This window comes from Plecotus auritus (genome assembly GCF_963455305.1).
Source record: "Plecotus auritus genome assembly, chromosome: 9".
Lineage (NCBI taxonomy): Eukaryota > Metazoa > Chordata > Mammalia > Chiroptera > Vespertilionidae > Plecotus > Plecotus auritus.
In genome coordinates, this window is record NC_137783.1 from 59317708 (window position 1) to 59340467 (window position 22760).

Sequence of the window (22760 nt, forward strand, 5' to 3'; positions counted from 1 at the left end):
CTGTAGAGAATGCAGGCATTGAGATGGGCTCTCTGGTTGCAATAAGGATGAGATTTCAGAATAGTGGAGGCCAAGAGGTAGCACTTAAAGGCCAAAGACACATTTACTGTAAAGGACAGCAAGGATGCACAGGCATTCAGAATGCCTTTACCCACAGAGGTCTTTGGCTGTGGCCAATTAGTTACAGTGTTCTTAAGAATGAAATACATGAAGAGTCTACTACAGCATTCCTTGATATATATAAGGAAAAATTCTTGGTCTAATAACTAAAATCTGACTTGAGTCGTGGCTTTTCAAGCTGTTTTTAGATTTAAGGTGATTCACACACTCAGCCCCTTGAATGAAGAAGTCGCTTGAGAAAAACCCTGCATCATTTCCACAAATAAATGTTGTAAATATTACTCCAGCCTTCTCCAAAGATATCTATTGTTGTTTACTGGAGTGACTGTGCATTTGGGGGAAGGAAATTGCTGTATCTCTCCAAGATTACCAGATACTGACTCTGATGGCCCACCAGTCAGTGTAGGATTTGATGGTGGTCAGGTGATAGATGGAATTGTAGCCAAAGTTTGAATTACAGTGGGCCCTCTTGGTCCATAAACCAACTCTGGGGTTATTTAAAAAATTTTTTAATGTATAATTGAATTAGACATACTTAGCAACTGGGATACCACATGTTCTCTCTGACCTATGAGGTGAGGACCATTATGATACAAATGGCTAAGGACTAACTTCCACTTTCTCCAAGATAGTAAACCAGAAGCAGTACTACACCCCTGGGAGAATTGCAGATTAATGTTATCAAAAAGACTTGAAAGAAACAGGGGTGATGAAGACTATCACATCCCCATATGACTCACCAGTTTTGTCTGTGCAAAGGTCAGAAGGATCTTGGAGAATGACTGTGGACTATTGTAAACTTAATCAAATGTTGACTCCAATTTTAGCTGCTATCTCAGATAACTTTAGTAGAAAAAATAAACACAGTTCCTGGCACTTGGTCTGCAGCTATTGAACTAGCTAGTACTTTTTCTCCATACCAATTTATAAAGATCACCAGAATTTATTTGCTTTTACCTTGCACAATAAGTAGTATACCTTTACACCCTTGCCTCGGAGCTTTACCAATCTCCTGCTCTCTACCATTCAGAGATTTTGGTCATCTTGACATTTGACAAAACATCACAGTTGTCCACTACATTGACAATATTATGCTGATCAGGTCTGATGAGCGTGAAGTAATAAGTTTTTTAGGTGTCTTAGTAAGATCTAAACAAATATGAGATATATCAGAGGGTGGATGATAAAATCGTTCTTGGCACCAATTTTGTATCAGTCAGGGTTCAATCAAGAAAGATAAATGACGTATTAATTTGAATACAGAGAGTTTAATATAAAGAATTGTAAACACTACCAGGGGAATGGAGTAATAAAAGATTGGATAGTAAAAAATAAAGATCACTTTACTAGTAAAGAACACAAGAATAGTGAATATGAGGAACTGTCACTACTTCTAGGGATTAGATAGAGCACCCAAGGAAATGCTCCCTTAGGGCTGGGGAATCATCCTAGGGCTGCAGGGTCTCTCCTGCTGGGCCCGGCCTCTCCTTTAGTCAATGGGCTTCAGATTACCAAATTGGCTCCAGTCCAGAAACTGGGCAAAGGTTTATATTATGAGCTGAATGTTTGTGTCTTCACCCAATTTGTATGTTGAACCCTTAACCCCCAACATGAGGAAATTTAAAGATGAGGCATTCCAGAGGTGATTACTAGTAGATGAGGTTCTGAGGGTGGGGCCCCCATGATGGGATTAATGATGCTACAAGAAGAGATACAGAGAGTTTGGCTCCTCCTCTCCCCTTATGTGCACAAAGAGGTCATGTGAGCTCAGTGAAATGGCAGCCATGCCCAAGCCAAGAGAAGAGGCCTCGGCATGAGATCTACCATGCCGGCACTTGACCTTGGATTTCCCAACCCAGAAATATGAGAGATAAATATCTATTTCGTTAGGATGACTTGCTGCTCTCCCATACTGCCAGCAATATTGGAATAAATGCTCATATATGATTCAACCCTGTCTCTGCTTAATTGGCTTGAGTAGTGACAGGCATCACAGACCCATTGTTTGTCTGGTTATACAACCGCTGTGTGGGCGAAGTAACCTGGGACTTTGGCTTCAGCTTCTTACAGGTACTACTTCTCTGGTCAAGCTAAACACCTCGCCTTGTGGTCCTCAGGAAAATAGTGCTCATTTGTGTTAATTTTCTATTGCTGCACAACAAATTATTACAAACCTAGCAGCTTAAAACAGCACCATCCATTAGCTCCCAGTTCTGTAGATCAGAAGGCTGGCATAGCATGACTGGAAGAGAGTGTGACTGTTCAGAGTATCACTGGCTAAAATCAAGGGGTCGGCAGGACCGGATGCTCTGGGGGAAATATGTGCTTCCAAGCACACTCTTACTGTTGACCAGCTGCAGTTCTTGTAGAACTATAGTCCTGTTTCTGTGTTGAAAGGCAGCTGGGGCCTGTGTTCCTTCTCTCATGGCCCCACTCATCTTCAATGCTTCAGTGATGTTATAGAAGACTAGAGAAAAACCAAGCAACACTTAGAGAAATAGAGTTACACAGCTTTATTATGCCAGTGGACCAGAGGAGTTGCCTCTCAAAGTCAGCAAAGCAATCTAGTGGAAGCTTTTCCTTTATATCGTTTTGGCTTCTTTGTCCCCAAATATGGATGGGACTTCTGGACCTTTCGGGGGCTTTGCAAAAAGCCCTGTGTGTGGGGATGGGGGTTGTGAGACCATACCTAAGGGATAGGTCTGGCGCCAGCACTGACAGCCTTCTCCAGGGGTTGTGTAATGTTTTACGATTTATGGCCTCTGTAACATGTGAGTGAACAGGCAACAAATCTTGCTAGCCCAGACTGCAGGAAAAGGGGAAATAGGTTATATTTTCCCATCTGGGTTACATTGTTCCGCTTGAGGAAAGTTCCCTTAGGGCAGTGGTTCTCAACCTTTCTAATGCCGCGACCCTTTAATACAGTTCCTCATGTTGTGGTGACCCCCAACCATAAAATTATTTTCGTTGCTACTTCATAACTGTAATTTTGCTACTGTTATGAATCGTAATGTAAATATCTGTGTTAATTTGGCTGCCAAAGTCCCAGCTTACCTTGCTCGCACAGCAGGTGTGTAACTGGACAAACCATGGGTCCATGCTGCCTGTTACTACTCAAGCCAATTAAGCAGAGGAGGGTTGAATCATATATGAGCATTTATTCCAATATTGCTGGTAGTGTGGGAGAGCAGCAGGTTGTCCACAAAAATCTGCTCTATAGTCCACCATAAACCAGCTGCTTATATAGGTAGAAGCACAAAGGAAAGTAGGCAAAAGGGCAAATGGGCAGTTTACAGATATGCAGAAGGGCTGGGGTCTTCAAAGGGCTTAGTGATATGCAAGGCCTGAGGTTACTGGGGGAACTAGCCAAAGGATGGGCCAAATGGATATTTAACAGGTGAGCAGGCTGGAGATTTGCAAAGGCCTGCAGGTATGTAAAAAGGGCTGGAGATTCTGGTGTCTGCAGCAAAGTTAATCTTTCCATGATAATAGGCAGTTCCTAATGGGGAGGGGCTGCATTTCCAGGTGAGCTGGTTCCAAGTGTGGCTGCCAGCCAGGTGAGAATGTGCCTTCCTTAATCAGAATAAAACAATCATGGTTAACAGAGCATGATTAATATTTCTTACAATACTAGCTGGTTCCTCAGCATTCTATTTCACTCCCCTTTCAGTTGCATATCTGGAAAATACCTTAGTAAAACTGTGCAAAAAGAACTTCATGTTTACACGATTTCAGATCTCAGCCCAAATAATTACGGACTGGCTTTCTATGTGACTGTCTAGGGAAGTACTTGAAAGTCAGGTGAGTTCTCTGTTTTGTATTCTACACACTGAGGCAGCTGCCCATTCAATACCTGTCATGTGGCCCCCTCACTGTGCCCACTATTCCGCTCGCTCCTCAAGACGAGGACATCAAGGGGTGCCTGTGAAAGGACACCAAGGATGAGCAGAGAATGCGCAGCCTGCATGCTACTCATTTCTTCCCTTTTTTGGGAAGGGCCAGAAAACTGGAACAGTTTGTGTGGAATTAGTTCATAAGACACACCAAAATGGTCATTCCACCAACTGGCAAACTGCACCCAGTGGAGGAGCTCTCTGGGGCCCTATTGGCTGCCCTACACTTCTGCTAACCCAGTCACTCCCCGTGCGACCTTTTCATTATTTACTACTACTGGGCTGCTCTCCACTCACTCATGCATTCGTTTTAATTAAACACTCTAATTTTATTTATGCTGCCACATATGGATTAACATTTTACCAGCAAAGAACAGGAAGTATTAAAAAGCATCTCTAGGAGTCTGGGGGTCTCTACAGACCTCTCTAAAATGAGGTGGGCTGTGGGTAGGGCTCCTGCTAGGCTAGAAGGGGCAAATCTTTGAAGTTTCACCACTTCACACAATCTTGGAATAGCCCGTGGTTCTGAGATCTCGCAGTGGCCACATCTCTATCTGCAGTGCCTGGCAGTCCTAGTGGCTGTGGGAGAGGGCCGGGGAGTGGCATTCTGTGTACCTGGAGGGAAAGGGCCAGGGCCCTGGGGGGCAGCAGAGATCTCATTCCCTGATCACAGGGGAAATGGCCCCTGACCCAGCAGCTACAAAATGGTGAGTGCTGTGCTAGAGTTAAGGACAGAGAGCAAGGAGGACTTCTTGCAGCATGAAGAAGAGTGCTGGGAACACTTATGAAAAGGCTGGACCTGGAGCCGACCCACAAAGGACTCACAGACTATCACCATGCTGACCACCTGAAGTGGAGGCATGAGCAAAGACTCAACATTCATTTCTCCACTGTCCAAGGGCCAGATGCATTGCTAGCTCCAAATAGGAGGGTGAGAAAAAGGAATGAGAACAGCCGAAACCGGTTTGGTTCAGTGGATAGAGCGTCAGCCTGTGGACTGAAGGGTCCCAGGTTCGATTCCGGTCAAGGGCATGTTCCTTGGTTGCGAGCATGTCCCCAGTGGGGGGTGTGCAGGAGGCAGCTGATCGGTGTTTCTCTTTCATCGATGTTTCTAGCTCTCTATCCCTCTCCCTTCCTCTCTGTAAAAAATCAATAAAATATATTTAAAAAAATGAATGAGAACATAGCAGGCCAAATGGGGGAGTTTTAATCCAGCAATGTGCAAATGTGATCCTATCTAATAACTACTGCTACCAACATTGCTCTTTCAGGTTCTTTTTCTGTTTCTGAAAAGAAAACTTGATCTCTTGCCAGAAAATATTATCCAGGTCAGGCTTAGTAAGCTTGGCTAGTATTTGAATACAGGATTAAAACCTATGTCCTTTCAGGTAAATATTCAGCTTATCTGGGTGTTATGATCCTCTGCCCAGACCTTCAGAAGCATGAGCTGCTGGCAGAGGAGAGCCCGTGGCCTGCCCTCCATCCCAGCCTCCCCTCCCTTCCTCAGGTTCTGTGCCCATAAGGGCAGTGTGCTGGGATAGTATGAAGAAGGATCCCACTTAGGGATCACCTGCTCTTGGTGGAAGCAGGAATAAGTCTCTTTTGCTTCACTCCTACATCTCCTTTGAATGCTGGCAATGTGTGTGGACTCCGTGGACCTGCATGCTCCGTCGATAACTGTGCAGTGACTGCTGGCTGCCATTGTCTTTGTGTAAATGGCAGGTCCCCATCTTGTTGTATTCCCCATCTCTGGTACAGCCATTTGGGTCACCTTCCATATCAGTCAACTTTTACTGTATAATGAAGTACTCCAGAACACAGTGCTTTATATAACCAACTAGAGGCACGGTGCACAAAATTTGTACACGGCGGGGGGTGGGGGTGTCCCTCAGCCTAGCCTGCACCCTCTCCAATCTGGGACATCCCTCTCACAATCCAGGACTCTGGCTCCCAACCGCTCACCTGCCTGCCTGATTGCCCCTAACTGCTTCTGCCTGCTAGCCTGATCACCCCCTAACCACTCCCCTGCCAGCCTGATCGATGCCTAACTGCTCCCCTTCAGGCCTGATTGCCCCTAACTGTCCTCCCCTGGTCACCCCCAACTGCCCTTCCCTGCTGGCCCAGTCACCCCCAACTGCCCTTCCCTGCTGGCCCAGTCACCCCTAACTGCCCTCCCTTGCCGGCCTGGTTGCCCCCAACTGCCCTCCCCTGCTGGCCCGGTCACCCCTAACTTCCCTCCCTTGCCAGCCTGGTCACCCCCAACTGCCCTCCCCTGCCAGCCATCTTGTGGCAGCCATCTTGTGTCCACATGGGGGCAGCCATCTTGTGTGTTGGAGTGATGGTCAATTTGCATATTACCTCTTTATTACATAGGATTATTATATAGGACTAGTAGCCCTGCGCACAAATCCGTACACCAGTAGCTATCTGCGGGGCCTGGCCGCTCCGCACCTGCTGTCCAGAGGCTGTCCATGACCCAGAGGCCCATCTGCGCCCCGGCCTGGCCATAGGCTCATCTGCGGCTGGGCACGGAAAGCTTGCCTCGTTGCTGGGACTACGTCGCAAGCATTCTTCCAGGCCACTCATGCTGCCTGCTCTCAGTGGCTACCCCCCGGGACTGGGGGACTCTGGCGGGGCTGAGAGGACTGGGTGCCACCATCTTGTGGCTATGGGCGCCACCATCTTTGTGATGGAGTGATGGTTAATTTGCATATTACCCTTTTATTAGATAGGCTACTAGAGGCTCAGTGCACAAAATTCGTGCATGGGTAGGGTCCCCAGTGGCTGCCAGCTGCTGGCTGGGGCCTTCCTTCATTCCACGCTGCTCCTTGGTGGTCAGCACATGTCATAGCAAGCAATTAAACTCCCAGTTGGTCGAACTCCCGAGGGGACACTTTGCATATTAGGCTTTTATGTATATAGACTAGAGGCCAAGTGCACAAAATTCGTGCACTTAGAGGGAGTCCCTCAGCCTGGCCTGCGTCCTCTCGCAGTCAGACATCCTTAGCGCTGCCGTGGAGGCGGGAGAGGCTCCCGCCACCACTGCTGTGCTCGACAGCCATGAGCCCAGTTTCTGGCTGAGCAGGGCTCCCCCTGTGGGAGCGCACTGACCACCAGGGGCAGCTCCTGTGTTGAGCATCTGCCCCCTGGTGGTCAGTGCATGTCATAGTGACCAGTTATTCTGCCATCGGGCCGAAACCGGCTCTCCGACATCCCCTGAGGGGTCCCGGATTGCGAGAGGGCGCAGGCCAGGCCGAGGGGCCCACCCAGTGCACGATCGGGGCCAGGCAGGGACGCAGGAGGTTGGCCAGGATTCCAGGGCATGTCCAACCCATCTCACTCAGTCCCGATCGGCTGGACCCCAGCAGCAAGCTAACCTACCAGTCAGAGCATGTGCCCCCTGGTGGTAAGTTCACGTCATAGTGACTGATCGACCGGTTCACTGTCTGCCCCCTGGTGGTTAGTGCACGTCATAGTGAGCTGTTGAGTGGCCTTAGCATATCATTAGCATATTATGCTTTGATTGGTTGAACAGCTGACTGGATGACCGGACACTTAGCATATTAGGCTTTTATTATATAGGATTTATTAGTTCTCATAATTCTTTGCATCAGTCAGCAAGTAATTTCTCTGGTCTGCATCAGCTCCACTGGCCCCTGCAGTCAGCTGGAGGCTCAGTTTTCTGTTGACATTGGATGGTATAGGATGGCCTCTCCCACCTCTGGAGTTGGCCTGGTGTCCACTGAGCTTTTTTGCATGGCAGCTGTCACAAGATTTCCAAGAGAAACAACAGTGCAAGCCCCAAGGCATTCCAGCATTTTTTTATTTCTTAGCTTTACTTACAAGAATTTCTAAGTATGTATGATAATTGCCAAGATATCTTAACTAATTGTACATTAATGAGTTACCATTTGCAAATGATTTTGAAGTTAAATTGGTAAAAATCCTTTCAGGTTTTACAGCAAAGTAAATGTTCAGTAGAATCATATAATATTGCCATTTTTATAGGTTAAAAAATAGTCAAATATCAATGATTCTATATGGTGCTGCCTAGTAGTTGCTGGAGGTCATGGTGCATTTTGGTGTGTCTGATGTGGTGTTGATGTGTCTTCTGGAGTCACAGATCTGAGCCTGACTCTGGGTGGAGGGTCTCTACTAGGTGGGCATTAAATCATTTTTTTTCAAATTGTTTTTCTAAGATATAATTCACACACCATAAAATTCACTTTTAAAGAGTAAAATTCAGTGGTTGTTAGGATACTCGCAAAATTGTGTAACCATTGTCACTAATTCCAGAATATTTTCATCACCCCTCCAAAAAACCCCATACTCTTCAACAGGCACTCTCCAACTCTCCTTCCCGCATGCCCTGGCAATTACTTATGTACTTTCTGTCTCTATGCATTTGTCTCTTCTGGACATTTCATATAAATGGAGTAATATAGTATGTGGTTCTCTGTGTTTGCTTTCACACAGCATGATGTTTTCATGTTGTAGCATGTATCAGTCCTTCATTCTTTTAATGACTGAATAATTTTCTATTGTATTAATATGCAACCTTTTGTTTATCCACTCATCCGTTGATGGACTTTTGGATTTTTCCACCTTTTGGCTATTACAAATAACACTATTATGACTCTTTGTGTACATTTTTTTGTGTGTGGATCTATGCTTTCAATTCTCTTGATTACATATGTAGAAGTGCACTAGTGATATTTGATTAAAGTTCATCCTAATGATACCATTTTAATTTAATTAAAAGTTTTTAAGGTCTTTAAAGACCCTATCTCCAAATACAGTCACATTCTCAGTTACTGGGGGTTAGGATTTCAATTGAATTTGGGGGGATGCAATCTAGCCCATAACAGATGGGAACAGCTTCTTGTCTTTTTTAGCCCTAGGAGTACTGTGCCATCCTGAGTTGTTTTCCTACCCCCTGCCTACAGCTTTGTAAAAGTTATTCTTACCCAGCTGGAGTGGCTCAGTGGTTGAGCATCGACCTGTGAACCAGGTCATGGTTTGATTCCTGGTCAGGGCACATGCCTGGGTTGTGAGCTCCATCCCTGGTGGAGGTTGTGCAGGAGGCAGCCAATCAGTGATTCTCTCTCATCACTGATGCTTCTCTCTCACTCTCTTCCTTCCTCTCTGAAATCAATAAAAAAATATTTTTTAAAAAATTATTAATTCTCCTTAACTACCCAGTTTGATGTACCACCTGTCCAAATTCTGACTGATATATAGGGACTCTCCAAAATCGTACATATTAAAAAGGGGGCCTCATTCTTAAAATGGTTGAGGACCACTATATATTTGGGGAAAATTCTGCTTTCAGATTCAAGCCTGAAAACTACTATTGGCAGCTGTCTCAAGATTTCCAAATGCCTTTCTATTCTCAGTATTTTATTCAAGAGACCAATAGAAGTCTCTATTCCCTCTTGAAAAAAAACAAGTTACACTTTTATGTGGGATGACAGAAACATATGTACATCAGCGTTGCTAACAGGAGACATGGTGATATTCCTGAGCATTACCCAGTCCGCTTCCCGATCCCCTTTCCCATCGTCCATTTCAGTCTTCTAAATGAGGAAGGCACTTTCCTGCCCAGGCCCCACAGATTCCTTCTAGTCCGCTGTCACTCCGAGGGCTTTCTCATTCTGGCCCCTGGAAAATCCACCCTCCGGGCGCTGGAATCCCTGGGCTGACAGCTGCTACTTGGTTCAGCTCCCGCCCACCAGCGCTACTCCTTCCTTAGGTGAATTTCAATTTCCTCCGTTTGTTCTGAACCTATGTGTTGGCATTTTGTTTCTTCAAGTGCTCCAACCTAAAATTCTCACCTGGCTCAAAATCCTCCTTATCTTTGATCTGAGGGCAGATATTAAATTGAATCACTAACGCAATCAAGACATTCATGCAGGCCCACTATGAGCACACACCGACCCCGCCCAGGGTGTGTGTGTGTGTGTGTGTGTGTGTGTGCGCCTCTCCCAATTTCTCCTTGCTTACAGCTGTGCCAGATGACCAGGGGAGGTCACAGCCTGCGCGTGGCTACTGAAATGGGCGGCACTTCCCACGCTTGCTTTCTTTTTGGGGTTCACGGTTATAAGCGTTTACATTCGCACGGTCTACTCAAATCCCTCTCTCTCTAAAAACATATCTTTTAATGCTCACAACCGCCTTACTACAGAGGCATTTTCACGAGGAATGAAACACCAGCAACTAGGTACACGCCGGATCCTCATTCACATCCGGGTCAAAGGTGGAAAGGTGGAGCTGCACCGAGCCCTCAAACCACTCGGCCTTGACCGCCTTCCAACTCCACCCGGCGCCGCCGCTGGCCCCGCCCACGCAGGCCCTGCGGGTCACCGTTGGGGGCGGTGCTAGCGGCGGGTCCCCACGCATGCGCCGTGGCCGCTTCCAGTCGAAGTCCTGGCTGCGCGCTGCGGCGGCGGTGTCTGCGTGTACCAGCTGGCGGCCTCGCGGCCCAGGGTGAGTGTTGGCGCGGCCGGGCTGAGCGTCTGGCGGGTAGTGACTGCGCCTTGCTCGTGTTGCCAGGCAGCCGGGGCCCCTCGGGCCCCTAGCCCCGGGCCTGTCAGGGGGCCGGGCGCGCCTCCCGGGCCGCCCACCTGAGGTCGGAAGTGACGCCGCGGCGCGCGCTACCGGGGTGGCGGGTCCCCAAACTGGCCGGCCCAGGCGGGTGAGCCAGCGACTGAGCCTCACTTCTTGGCCCTGTGGCAGGCCCCGCGCGCAGGGTCAGTTCGGCCTAGTTTGATCTCGGTTAAATATCAGAGCTGTTTGTTGTTTGACCAAGAGAATCGGGCTAAATGCACGTCTGGCACTTTGGGCGTTGGTAGTCAATGCAGTGCAGGAGGTCAGAGCCGCCTGCCGCGAAAGCTGTAAGGTGGTTTCCCACGTAGCGTCCCTCGTCACTGCTGTCACCCTGTTCCACGCTGCGTCAGTTTTCACCCGTGTGTCTCCCATCTCCTTGTCGCACCGTTTCCTCCAGTCTGTTATCGGCACAGTAGTCTACAAACATCATTTGGATCACGCTATCATCACCGTGTTCAAAACTCTTAAGAGTCTTACCATTGCACTTGGAGTCAAATCCAAACTCGCGTTACCCCAGGCCAGTGCAGTCTGGTCCTCGCCTACCCTCCTCTTCACTTCCCCCGCCTTCAGCCTTGTGTGCGTGCAACCAGACTCCAACCCCAAGTCCCAGTCGCCCCACAGAACTGGTGCTGTGAGGGGAGGACAACGAAGATACTGTTTCCCCAGATGACTTAAGCGGTGCAAAGCTTTGGATGTGAACAGTGAATGTAAAGTACATGCTCACTGTGCCCATTCCTTCCATGTTCCAAGTGCACCAGCCCTTACCAGCCTTAGGAATTACACATGCTGTTCTTTGCAAAAACGTCCACTCCACTTTTGGCCGGTTAACTCATTCATTCTTCAGATACTGGCTTAAACATCACTTTATCAGAGAGGCCTCTTAACTCATTCATTCTTCAGATACTGGCTTAAACATCACTTTATCAGAGAGGCCTCTTTTTTTTTTTTAAATATATTTTTTATTGATTTTTTACAGAGAGGAAGAGAAAGGGATAGAAAGTTAGAAACATCGATGAGAGAGAGACATCGATCAGCTGCCTCCTGCACACCTCCTACTGGGGATGTGCCCGCAACCCAGGTACATGCCCTTGACCGGAATCGAACCTGGGACCCTTCAGTCCGCAGGCCGACGCTCTATCCACTGAGCCAAACCGGTTAGGGCAATCAGAGAGGCCTCTTAACTCATTCATTCTTCAGATACTGGCTTAAACATCACTTTATCAGAGAGGCCTCTTAACTCATTCATTCTTCAGATACTGGCTTAAACATCACTTTATCAGAGAGGCCTCCTTAACCTCCACAATGTCAGTTAGGTCCCTCTGTTACTTTGTCATAAAGAATCATGTACTTTCCTCTTAAAACAGTTACTGCAGTGACGTTTGTGTGTGTGTATACTATACTAGTATATATTTTATATATACATATACAAATATGTCTCTGGTACAGTGTTCTCTGTAGGTTATCTCCCTGCTTCCTTTCCAACTATTACATGTTACAGTTTTTCTTGACCTAGTTTTTCCTCTCCCAATTCATTTTTACTTTACTAGAGGCCCGGTGCATGAATTTGCACAACAGTGGGGTCCCTCAGCCTGGCCTGTGGGATCGGCTGAAACCAGCTCTCTGACATCCCCCGAGGGGTCCCAGATTGCGAGAGGGCACAGGCCAGGCCAAGGGACCCCACAGGTGCACGGTCAGGCTGGGAGGGACCAGGGGAGGGCGCCAGGGCGTATGGGGCCCATCTTGCTCAGTCCAGATGGGCAGGACCCCAGCAGCAAGCCAACCTACTGATTGGAGCGTCTGCCCCCTGGTGGTCAGTGCTACGTCATAGCGACTGGTTGACCGGTTGACTGCCCCCTGGTGGTCAGTGCACATCATAGCGAGTGGTTGAGTGGCATCCAGATGACTGGACACTTAGCATATTAGGCTTTTATTATATAGGATCATTCCAGCTGTCGCCCTTCCATAGGCAAGCTCCTTAGACTCTAAGGCTTAGAGGTTAGGCTACCCACTGGTGGCTACTCACTTCTTAACTCCCTGTAGCCCGGTTTTTGTCCCCATTGCTCCACTGAAACTTTTTTTTTTAAACTAAGATAACCAGTTACCTGCTAATTTCCAAATCCACTGGACTCTTTCTAGTTTCCTTATGTGAACTTGCCATTTCATTTTCCACTTTTAACTATTCTCTCTTCTTCCTTTTCTATTAGAAGTTTTCTCAAACATTATTCAACCTTGTCTTTATTATCTAACATTATTACTTAATATATTATTTTATGATATCATTATGTAATATATTTGAATTTATGTGTTTTTTTAACTGAAAAACAAATCTTTGCATATATACAAATAAGAAAAATGAAAACAATAGTTCAATTTCAGCCAGTAAAGTGGAGGTTAGTTAATGATGGAGCACTAAACTAATTTTCTCCTGAAAATAATCAAGCCAAAAAAAGGAGGCAATTTCTTACTCTGTTGTTCACTTTTAACCTCTGAAAGAATCTCTGGTCCCTGTCATCTCTTTCTCTTGAGCCCAGATTTGTATTCTGACTGCATCCCGACCCGTACCTGGCATTTATAACTTCCCACCAGCCCCTCTGCCTGCTTCTGTCTGCTTCCTTTCAGAGATTTCATTTTTGTGACTGAATTCACTGGTGACTCAGTAGTCCAGACCAGACTTGTTGTTTAAGACTCCTCTCTGAACCTGACTTCCTTTCAGCATATATTGAGCACCTCCTCTGAATCAGACCCTGGGCCAGGTGTTCAAATCTTGTACGTATTTTTTGAACATCATACCCAATGCATCGTCACTTCTTCTGTGTCCACGTGGCCTCTTGTTCATGTCTCTTCTATGGATCCGTCCTGCTGTGTTGTTTTTGACACTCTTTCCCACTGGAGAGTGAGCCACTCAGGGCAGGGTGATGCCAAGTTCCTGGCATCTCTGTATCCCAGTGCTTGGCCTCTGGGATCTTTTTGTCTAATGAGGAATGAGTGGGGCTTATTGGGGGTACTTGTGGTCATTTCATAGAAATAAGTTCAGTGCTGAAAGAAACCTTAGTTTATTCACAGTTAAATGAAAAGCAAGGCTGTCTCTTGGTCAGTGTGTTGCTTTATAATCTAGTTATTAGAGTTATTCAGGCAATATAGTGAATATATTTTTATTCAAGGAATTCCTGACTACTTGGAAATGTGAAACTTCCTCTGTATTCCTCCCTGCCCCTTCTGCTTCCCCTTCCAACTATTGTAGGTTTAGTGTGTATCTCCAGATCACTTTGAGTGCATTCCATCCACACAGATGCAGTTTTTTTCCATAAATGTGTTTATACTATGTGGCTCTTTTCACTTTACAAGACTTATACCAGTACCACTGAATATACCTAATGCCTACATTAAACTATTAAAACATGCTACAATAAACATACCTGCACATATGTACTTCTCTGGAATAAATACCTAGTCATATGTATTTTAAATCTTAATAGCTATTGCTAATTGCCTTCCAAAGGAGCTTTACTAATTTATATTCTCACCAGCATTGTGTGAGGGTGTATCTTCCTGGTCTATACTGGATATTATTTGGCTTTATGTTTTTGCCAACCTGAAGGGTGAGAAATTATATCACACAGTGAAATAGAATTTTTTTTTAAATATTTTATTGATTTTTTACAGAGAGGAAGGGAGAGGGGTAGAGAGTTAGAAACATCGATGAGAGAGAAACATCGATCAGCTGCCTCCTGCACACCCCCTTACTGGGGATGTGCCCGCAACCAAGATACATGCCCTTGACCGGAATCGAAGCTGGGACCCTTCAGTTTGCAGGCCAACGCTCTATCCACTGAGCTAAACCGGTTAGGGCTAGAGTTATTTTTTGAGAATATTTTAATTTTTCTCAGATTCTGATGTTAGTGGTGTTATGATTATCTCTTGTTTCTGTTTATTGGAGTAAATAAATGTTCAATCTCAAAGTTTCTAGTGTCAGATTCATATAGAAGCTCTCTCCTTACATCACTAAATCCAAATCTATACACCACGGTTGATCATACCACTATAATGTAAGTCATTTATGCCATAAGGTAGTGGAGAGGCTAATGTGGGAAGCACCAGTGAGATGGAGAAGACTCTAGGTGTCTCTCAGGACTTGGGTTGTCAGCTTTTTTAGCTGGCTACCCAAATGTCCTTTGTCAGTGACACTGCATTTTTTTTCCTTTTGGTTAGTTTTTCTTATTATCAGAACTCAATAAGATATAAAGCTTTTCAGAAAAGTAATACTTAGAAACATGTTTGTGTAATTGGAGGATTATTACTTGATCTTTTGAAAAATCAGTCTGCTTCATAAAATATTCAAGAAACTAAGTAGCTATCCTTTCCATATAACAGAAAAGGCTTATGGAAAGTTTTTTTTTTTACGTTTAGGTAGTCTGTAAAGGATGCCGAATGAGAGAATTCCCGACTCAAGTCAAACTCAAGAGCAAGACTGTTTACAGAGTTGGTGTGTCAGTGATGGTGAAAAAATGACAGTTAAGCAAGAAAATGATGGTGATGCAGAGATGGAGGAAAGCCTCCCCTCTTGTTCCTCTGCTAATGGGCCATCCATCTCCACGGAGGGTTGTCCGTGGGAAGTTCCGAGGACAAGGCCTGCCCTGCTGCACATCGACAGACATCAGATCCAGGCGGTGGAGCCCAGTGCACAGGCCCTTGAACTGCAGGGGTTGGGTGTGGACGTCTATGACCAGGACGTGCTGGAGCAAGGTGTGCTTCAGCAGGTGGACAGTGCCATCCATGAGGCCAGCCATGCTGCCCAGCTTGTGGATGCAGAGAAGGAGTACCAGTCAGTCCTGGATGACCTCACGTGAGTGTGGACCATCTTCTCTCTAATTGCAGAGTTTGTGTTTACAAGGGATGGAGAAATTCAGATACTAGCTGTAGTATCCCAGAAATATTAGGAGATTTATAGAATTTCTCATATGGAGGATAGAATCAAAAGGGCAGTCATCGACCTTGTGTTTGAACCTCAGCCCTTTCCCTCCGGAGCAGCATGCACAGGGTAGTTAAAGTTTCAGTCCAGCTCACAACAGCCTGTTTGTGCATAATGGAGAGGAGTGACCCGGAACTCACAAGCATGTGTACAGAATCATTCTCAGGAGAAGTGTACTGACAGTTCTTATGTGTCCTGTTCGGGAACCCAGGAGCACACCTGCCTCCTCACTTTTTTCTCTATCTTGTAGTTTCTTTCCCTTAAAATGAGTATGTCTTTTGGTAATTTTTCAGATTTTGCATTTCTAGAAATAAGGAAAAATATCTCTCTGCTCTTCCTTTCTTTCCTACTTTTGACTATAAGAGAAGATGAAGTCCCATGGAGATTTCATTTGTGTTTTAGAAGAGACTTGGGCCCTGTTGAGCATAACACATTAACACATTGGTAGAGAAGGGAGAGGCTATGGGCTGGGCTAGGAGGGGGTGCAGGATTGAGCTCATACTCCATTGCTAGTCTTCTCTCCCTTGGCCAGTGTTCCAGGCAGTGTCAGGCAAGCAAGAAAGCGAAGGGGAGGGCTGGATGGAGCGGTGGTGCAGTCTTAGCTGGGGTGGTTGTGGGAGGGGAGAAAGAGGAACATGGAGCTGTTGGTTACCCACTGGGGAGGGCTGTAGTACAGGTGGCTATTGGCACTTAAAGGACATGTTTTCTATTAAGTTTCCTGGTATGTTCTTTTGGTCTCTTGAGTTGCAGATGTTCTCGAATAGTTGTAGTCTGACCTTCAGGTGTGAGTACCTCAACTTTTTGTAATGAACACACCTTTTACATTTGACCTTAGAAATGTGTCCATTGCTTACAGAGATGGCAGGGCAGAGTGCTGCAGAGCCACAGGCATGTTAGTACCGGATGGGTGGTGGCACGGGGTCCTCAGCTTTGCCAGTCACTTGCATTGATAACATCTTTTTATGCTAAAATCCAGAAAGCATACAACAGCAAGTTACACAAGTGTCAAGATTGAATTTGTGTTTTGAAAATTGGGAGCTATATTTCTGTGGTGTCTATTTTAGGAGCAATGTATTAAAAGTCGATTTTTTCCCCTTCGTAATACTACAGCAAATACGTTTTCTGGTCATGTGAAAGAAAAATATTGCCACAGATGTCTGACTTACCCAATAAAATGTTTAAGCATTTTTAGTACTTTTCGAAGCTTTGAGAGACTTTCATAATGGGCTTTTAAAATCCATCTATGGGGTTGTTGACAATAGGGGAAACGGGGTATATGGGAAATCTCTGTACCTTCCTCTCAATTTTGCTATGAGCCTAAAACTTCTATAAAAAGTAGTCTTAAAAAAATGTATTCATCTTTTCATATAAAAGGACAACTTATTGCACATTGTTTTAGTAGTCTCTTGAATAAACTAGTCACTTAAAATGCTTATAGGATAAATTAATCAGCTTACAAAGTGGAATGAGCTGATTTAAAGAAGCAGATAAAATAAAACGCTAGTCATCTTAAACTTCTAACAACACTTCAAGTTCTATTTATGGCCAAGACGACTATGCATTTTGGTTTAGTTTCGTTTATCTTAGTTAATAAGAAATAAGAGAGTCATGTTTTTAGTATTTCAATCTTTATATTATACTATTAGAAATGTTACCAGGGTGGAAAATATACATTTTATCTTATTTTTCAGGTCATGTACGACATCCCTAAGGCAAATCAATAAAATTATTGAACAACTTAGCCCTCAAGCTGCCACCAACAGAGACATCAACAGGAAACTAGATTCTGTAAAACGGCAAAAATATAACAAGGTGATTTCAAATAACACTTGAAAAAGTCATCATTTAGACATTTAATGTTTAGGAAGGAATATGAAAAGTACTTATAAGATTTGAAGCAAATATGTATAATAGAAAATTTTGAGTTTTTATGTATGTTTAATTTTTCAACTGTTTCCCTTTAATATCCTTTGTTAGAGTATTTTTAAAAATACATACAGACATACTCCCACACATACATACATGTTTGAGAAAAAGGTTTTTGGCTTTGCATGCCTTCTTACTGGTGTACTTTCATAGCCTTCCTTGCCTCACTATTTTCTTTTACCCAACTTAGGCTCCTGCTTGGTGTGCAGGCCTCTACTCAGTCTCCTTATTTTTTATGAACTTTCTTTTTTTTCCTGCTTAGCTCCTGCTTGCATTGATTGTTTACACTCTGTCCTGTGATACAGGAACAGTGAACACATGCTCACTGTTCTGAGAGGCTGGTCTCAGGTATTACAGTCATCATCCAGCCACACTGCGTCTGCATTTAGAGTCATAGAACTTAAGGGTAGGGACTATCTGTTACTTAGGACATTTTTGTGTGTGTGTGAGATTTGGAACACTTTTTAGAAATACATTGCAGAAGATAGGAATGACTAATTTTGATCATTTTATTTCTGCCATCCAAAATGACTAACAGATATCCTTGTGCTTGCAATTGATTCATTTCAATGAGTAGTGTCTGTGCATCTTTCACTTAAGCTGTGCTAGTGGGGATGTGTGTAGACTCAGTTCCTCTTTTTGCTTTCTACTCATCAGTCCATTATCTTCACCACCCCATCTTCTCTCACCTCCAGAATAATAGCCCAGAATCACAGCTAGTAGTGGCTTGAAGCAGCTGTTGGTCTTCCCAAATCAGAAAAGCAGCATCTGGCCTCTTGTGGGAGCATGTGGTTTAATGTGCAGAGACCTTCTCTGACCTTGGGCTTCGGTGGGCTGGAGTTTCAAGGAGAGGAGAGGCTCAAACTTTAGACCATTTTCAATAATAGCCCAACTCAGTTATATATCCCTGTCTTTCTTTAGCAGCTCTTTGATGTTTAGAGATAGACTATTCAGAGAGAAAGGCTGTTTTAAATAAGATTTTGCTGAGAAAAACTGCAAACAAATTGTAAGTCATTCTAATACGGCCTTTATAGTCAGGATTTCCCTTGCCCCACATTCATGTTTTGTATTTAAACATTCTTGACCTTGGGAAGAACTGAGTACCAAAGGCCTTGTTAATTGAGGAGGCTGTAGGAATATCCCCATGTCTGAGCTTTGATGGTGACAAGAAAGAGGAGTCTGTTGTGATTGGGGTAAAAGGGTATATCAAAATATATTTTTCTTTTAAAATTTGTGGTTGGGTAGAATTCTATAAAGAACAAACATAAATATGGTAAGTTATCAAAGGGGACTGACTGTTTCAACTTTTGAACATTCACATTTATGTTTCTTACCCTCCAGCCTATTGACCTCATAGCCCATTGGCTGTTAAGGTCCGAACACAGAGGAGTGTGGTGATTTACACAGTTGTAATGGGGGAACCAAGTAGAGCAGTGCCACCCCCAAATCAGCGGAGTGTCAGTACATGTGAACCTCAGTTCTGGGCACGTAGAAAGCTATGTTGGGAGAGTGGGTGGGGACAGGGATACCTGCCTGATGGAAATGCTTTGAGCCCTACTTCCTGCTAGAAATATGGCAGTGGCTCATATAAGGTTCTCTATAGTAATAGTAATATATGGAATTTCTGTTTTATTTTATTTTTCTCTTGATTAAAGTTTAAAAATTTTGTAATGCTGTCTTTTGTATTTGCAACAATAAATCGCTGCATTGATGTTTTCTGTATTCACATTTACCATTTAAGGAACAACAACTAAAGAAGATCACAGCAAAACAGAAACGCCTGCAGGCCCTCCTGGGAGGAGTGGCAGTAAAAGCTGAACTAGATCATGCCAGTCTGGAGGAGGAGGATGCAGGTGAGGAACTGGGAACAGTGTCTCTGTGTTCTGAATTGATACTTGATGCCAGTAGTGAGTCCTGGCCTAGGTTTTCTGAAAAATATATTTCTTTGCCTTAGTGTCAAAACTGATTTAGGAAAATTTTATTCTCTACACCTGCAGAACCAAAGTTAGAGAGTGAAAGTGAAATTTTAACTCAGTCTACTGTTGGCTGCTGGTCCACATTTAGTATTATGTTTAATAAATTACAACTCTTACATTTTTGTATAGTTAATTTTATAAAGACAACTAACATCTTAATTGAGGTACATTTTGTAAGCCCAACATCATCAGCATTAATAGAATTGATTTCACATATATTTTTGAGGCATATTTGATAGGCTTTCCAAACATCAGTTTTGTTGTTTAAGGAAAGATACCTTCATTCCAGGTATACCATGACCATGATTTTGTTTATATCACTGTCTTAGATGGGCGTCTTTTGGAAAACCTTTTGAGAAAATGCATAAGCTCTGAAATGAAATACGTCTGTAGTCAGTGTGTATGTCTGTATGTTCAGAAATTGTTCGTAGCTGTTCATTCATTTATTACTTGAAATAAAAATTAAGGCTAAAAATATTTTCTACTAGCTCCAGTAATTTATTTAATAAGACAAGAGAATTATGAAGAATTAATTGAGGCAACAGAAAAAATATTAGAGATGTGCGCTTTTAAAGCCATGCTTTCTGCTGCTGAGGCATCATAGTTCTCACTGGTAACAAATTTTTGTTCTTGTCTGGCTGCCTAAAACTTGCTGCTATCTTTCACCTCCTATTGATTCTTTGATAAAACTTTGCCCTGGATTAATAGTTACTTCCCCAAATCCAAAAGCCTCTTTTTACCCTTGCTCCACTGGCCTGCATTAGCAAATCCTGTGTTTCCCGGGATTCCTGTCTTTCAACTGGCTTTCCTTTCAGCCCTCAGACCATTCCTATTTAGTTATTTTTGGCCAACTATTCTGGCCTTATCTTAAATGTTAATTGTTCTCAGGATTTTTTGCTGAGCCTCTTGTCGAACCTCTTCCCAAATAATCTCATCCAACTCTCCTTGGCTTTTGCGGGCACCTAGGTTCTAAAATCTTACACATTTGTAGACCTATGGCCTTGCCTTTTTTCTGAGCTCTTGGTTCCTATTATATCTCTCCATTGGGGCACCAGCCAGCACTTCAGGCTCCTGGTCTCTCTTATCGACCTCCCTCCTCTGTCCTTTCTCGGTCCCTAGTGCCCTGTGCTCAATTTTGAGAGGTGGTAAAGCAGAGTATGTAGGACTCTTTGTGCGATCCAGCTCTGCGTTGTCTGGGCATAGACCTTGACCTCATTTCTGAACCTTTGCAATTCTGTTTTGAACTTATGAGATAGGCATAGGTATGGTAGACCTTCATTTCTCTGCTCATGTGCTTACCTGAGGTTTCTTTCCCCTGTTCTCTACATAGTGCTCCATTTCAGAGGTTGTTGTGGGAATTATCTGATAAAGAATCCATTCCTGAAAGTAGGCTTTGCTCCTCATTTGGAGGAGATGAAGTACTCACTGCCTCTTTTTCTGTTAAACATTGTACTGGACAGTGTAGTATTGGAAAAAGAGAAATAAAAAGCATAAGGATTGAAATGAAGAAATAAAACTATGACTATTCATAGAATACATGATTATGTAGAAAATTCAAAAGAATCAATGGACAACCTATTGGAATTAATATGTGAATTTAGCAATATCATTAATATAGGGCTGATATATAAAAACTAGAGGCCTGGTGCACAGATTCATGCACTAGTGGATCCCTCGGCGTGGCCTGCTGGGATTGGGCCAAAACTGGCAGTCCAATGCTGCCTGCCGCTCCTGCCTGCTGCTTCTGCTCATCCCAGACCCAGTGCACCTGCTGCGGGCTCGCACCCTGTCAGTCCTGATCTGGAGAGGTGAGCCCTGCATCTGGCGCCTGTTGGTCAGCTGAGTGGTGCTCCCACTGTGGAAGCACACTGACCACCAGGCGGCAGCTCCTGTATTGAGTGTCTGCTCCCTGGTGGTCAGTGTGTGTCATAGCGACTGGTCATTTGGTCGTTTGGTCGCTTAGGCTTTTATATATATAGATAAGTCATATTTCTATGTACCAGCAAAAGCAAAAAATAAAATTTAATAAAGATGCCAATTATAATAAAAATCAAATACCTAAAAATAATCTCAACAAAAGAATATAGTTTCCTGCAATGCTTTCTACATTAAAAAATAGAAAATGTTCCCCGACTGGCATGGCTCAGTGGTTGAATATCAACCTATAAACCAGGAGGTTACGGTTCGATGCTGGGTCAGGGCACATACCCAGGTTGTGGGCTCAGTTCCCAGTAGGGGGCATGCAGGAAGCGGCTGATCAGAGATTCTCTCTCGTCATTGATGTTTCTATCTCTCTGTCCCTCTCCCTTCCTCTCTGAAATCAATAAAAATATATTTTAAAGTAAGTAGAAAAATGTTTAAAAAATAGAAAATGTTGTTGAAAAAGAATACTTAAATAAATGGGGAGGCACACTGTGATAATGCATTGGAAGATGTGGTATTGTAATGATGTCAGTTCTGTCCATTTATAGTTTCAATGCAACTCCAATATGTATTTCCAGGGGTCTTTGAGGAAGAGATTGTAGGGTGGAAAGTGTAGGGTAAGGCATTAACAAACTGACTCTAAAATTCATATAAAAATTCATTGGGTCAAGAATAGTTAAGGCAATATTGAAGAAGAACAAAATATCAAGACTGACTATCTAGCTATAGTAATTAAGTCACTGCAGTATTGGCACAAGGATAGACAAGTAGACCAATGGGACAGAATAGAGGGTCCAGCAAACAGACCCACCCACGTATGGTCACTTGATTTATGACAGATGGGGTAATGTAATACTGTGGAGAAGAATCATGTTTTCATTATGTGTGCTGAGTTAATCCACATATACAAAAACAAATTCCAAATGAGTTGTATATCTAAACTGATTGATGGAACAAAGCTTTTACAGTATAATATAGGAAAATATTTTTTATGACTTTGGGGCAAAGACTTAATGAGACAAAAAAATGGGAAGTTCTCATAAATGAACTGTATTATAACTAAGAACTTCTGTATGTTAGAAAGATAGCATTAAGAGAATGAAAATCGGCAGAGTAGGAGAAGCTATTGCCAGTACATATATCAATCAGAAGACTTGAATCCAGAATGTATAGAGAACTAGAAATCATTTATTTATTTATTTATTTACTTACTCACTTACTTACTTACTTAAATTGTTAAATCCTCACCGGAGGATATTTTTTCATTGTTTTTTCAGAAAGAATGGGAAGGGGTGGGGGTGGGAGGGTGGAAGAAAGACAAGTTGGTTGGTTGCTTCCTGCAGGCGC

General features: G+C 43.8%; 1 protein-coding gene across 2 annotated transcripts in view; it reads left to right on the forward strand.

Annotated features, from left to right (window-relative positions):
- Positions 1-10414: 10414 nt before the first annotated feature.
- ERCC6 (ERCC excision repair 6, chromatin remodeling factor) overlaps positions 10415-22760 on the forward strand; it is an 88508-nt gene continuing 76162 nt past the window's right edge. Inside the window, exons 1-4 of one of the 2 annotated variants that reach the window (XM_080640176.1) lie at positions 10415-10499; positions 15027-15462; positions 17280-17400; positions 19256-19367. In XM_080640176.1, the coding sequence (XP_080496302.1) occupies positions 15041-15462; positions 17280-17400; positions 19256-19367 (655 nt within the window). In that variant the 5' untranslated portion in view covers positions 10415-10499; positions 15027-15040. Of the gene's footprint in view, positions 10500-15026; positions 15463-17279; positions 17401-19255; positions 19368-22760 lie in introns of those variants that run through there. The other variant, XM_080640177.1, reaches the window with a different exon arrangement.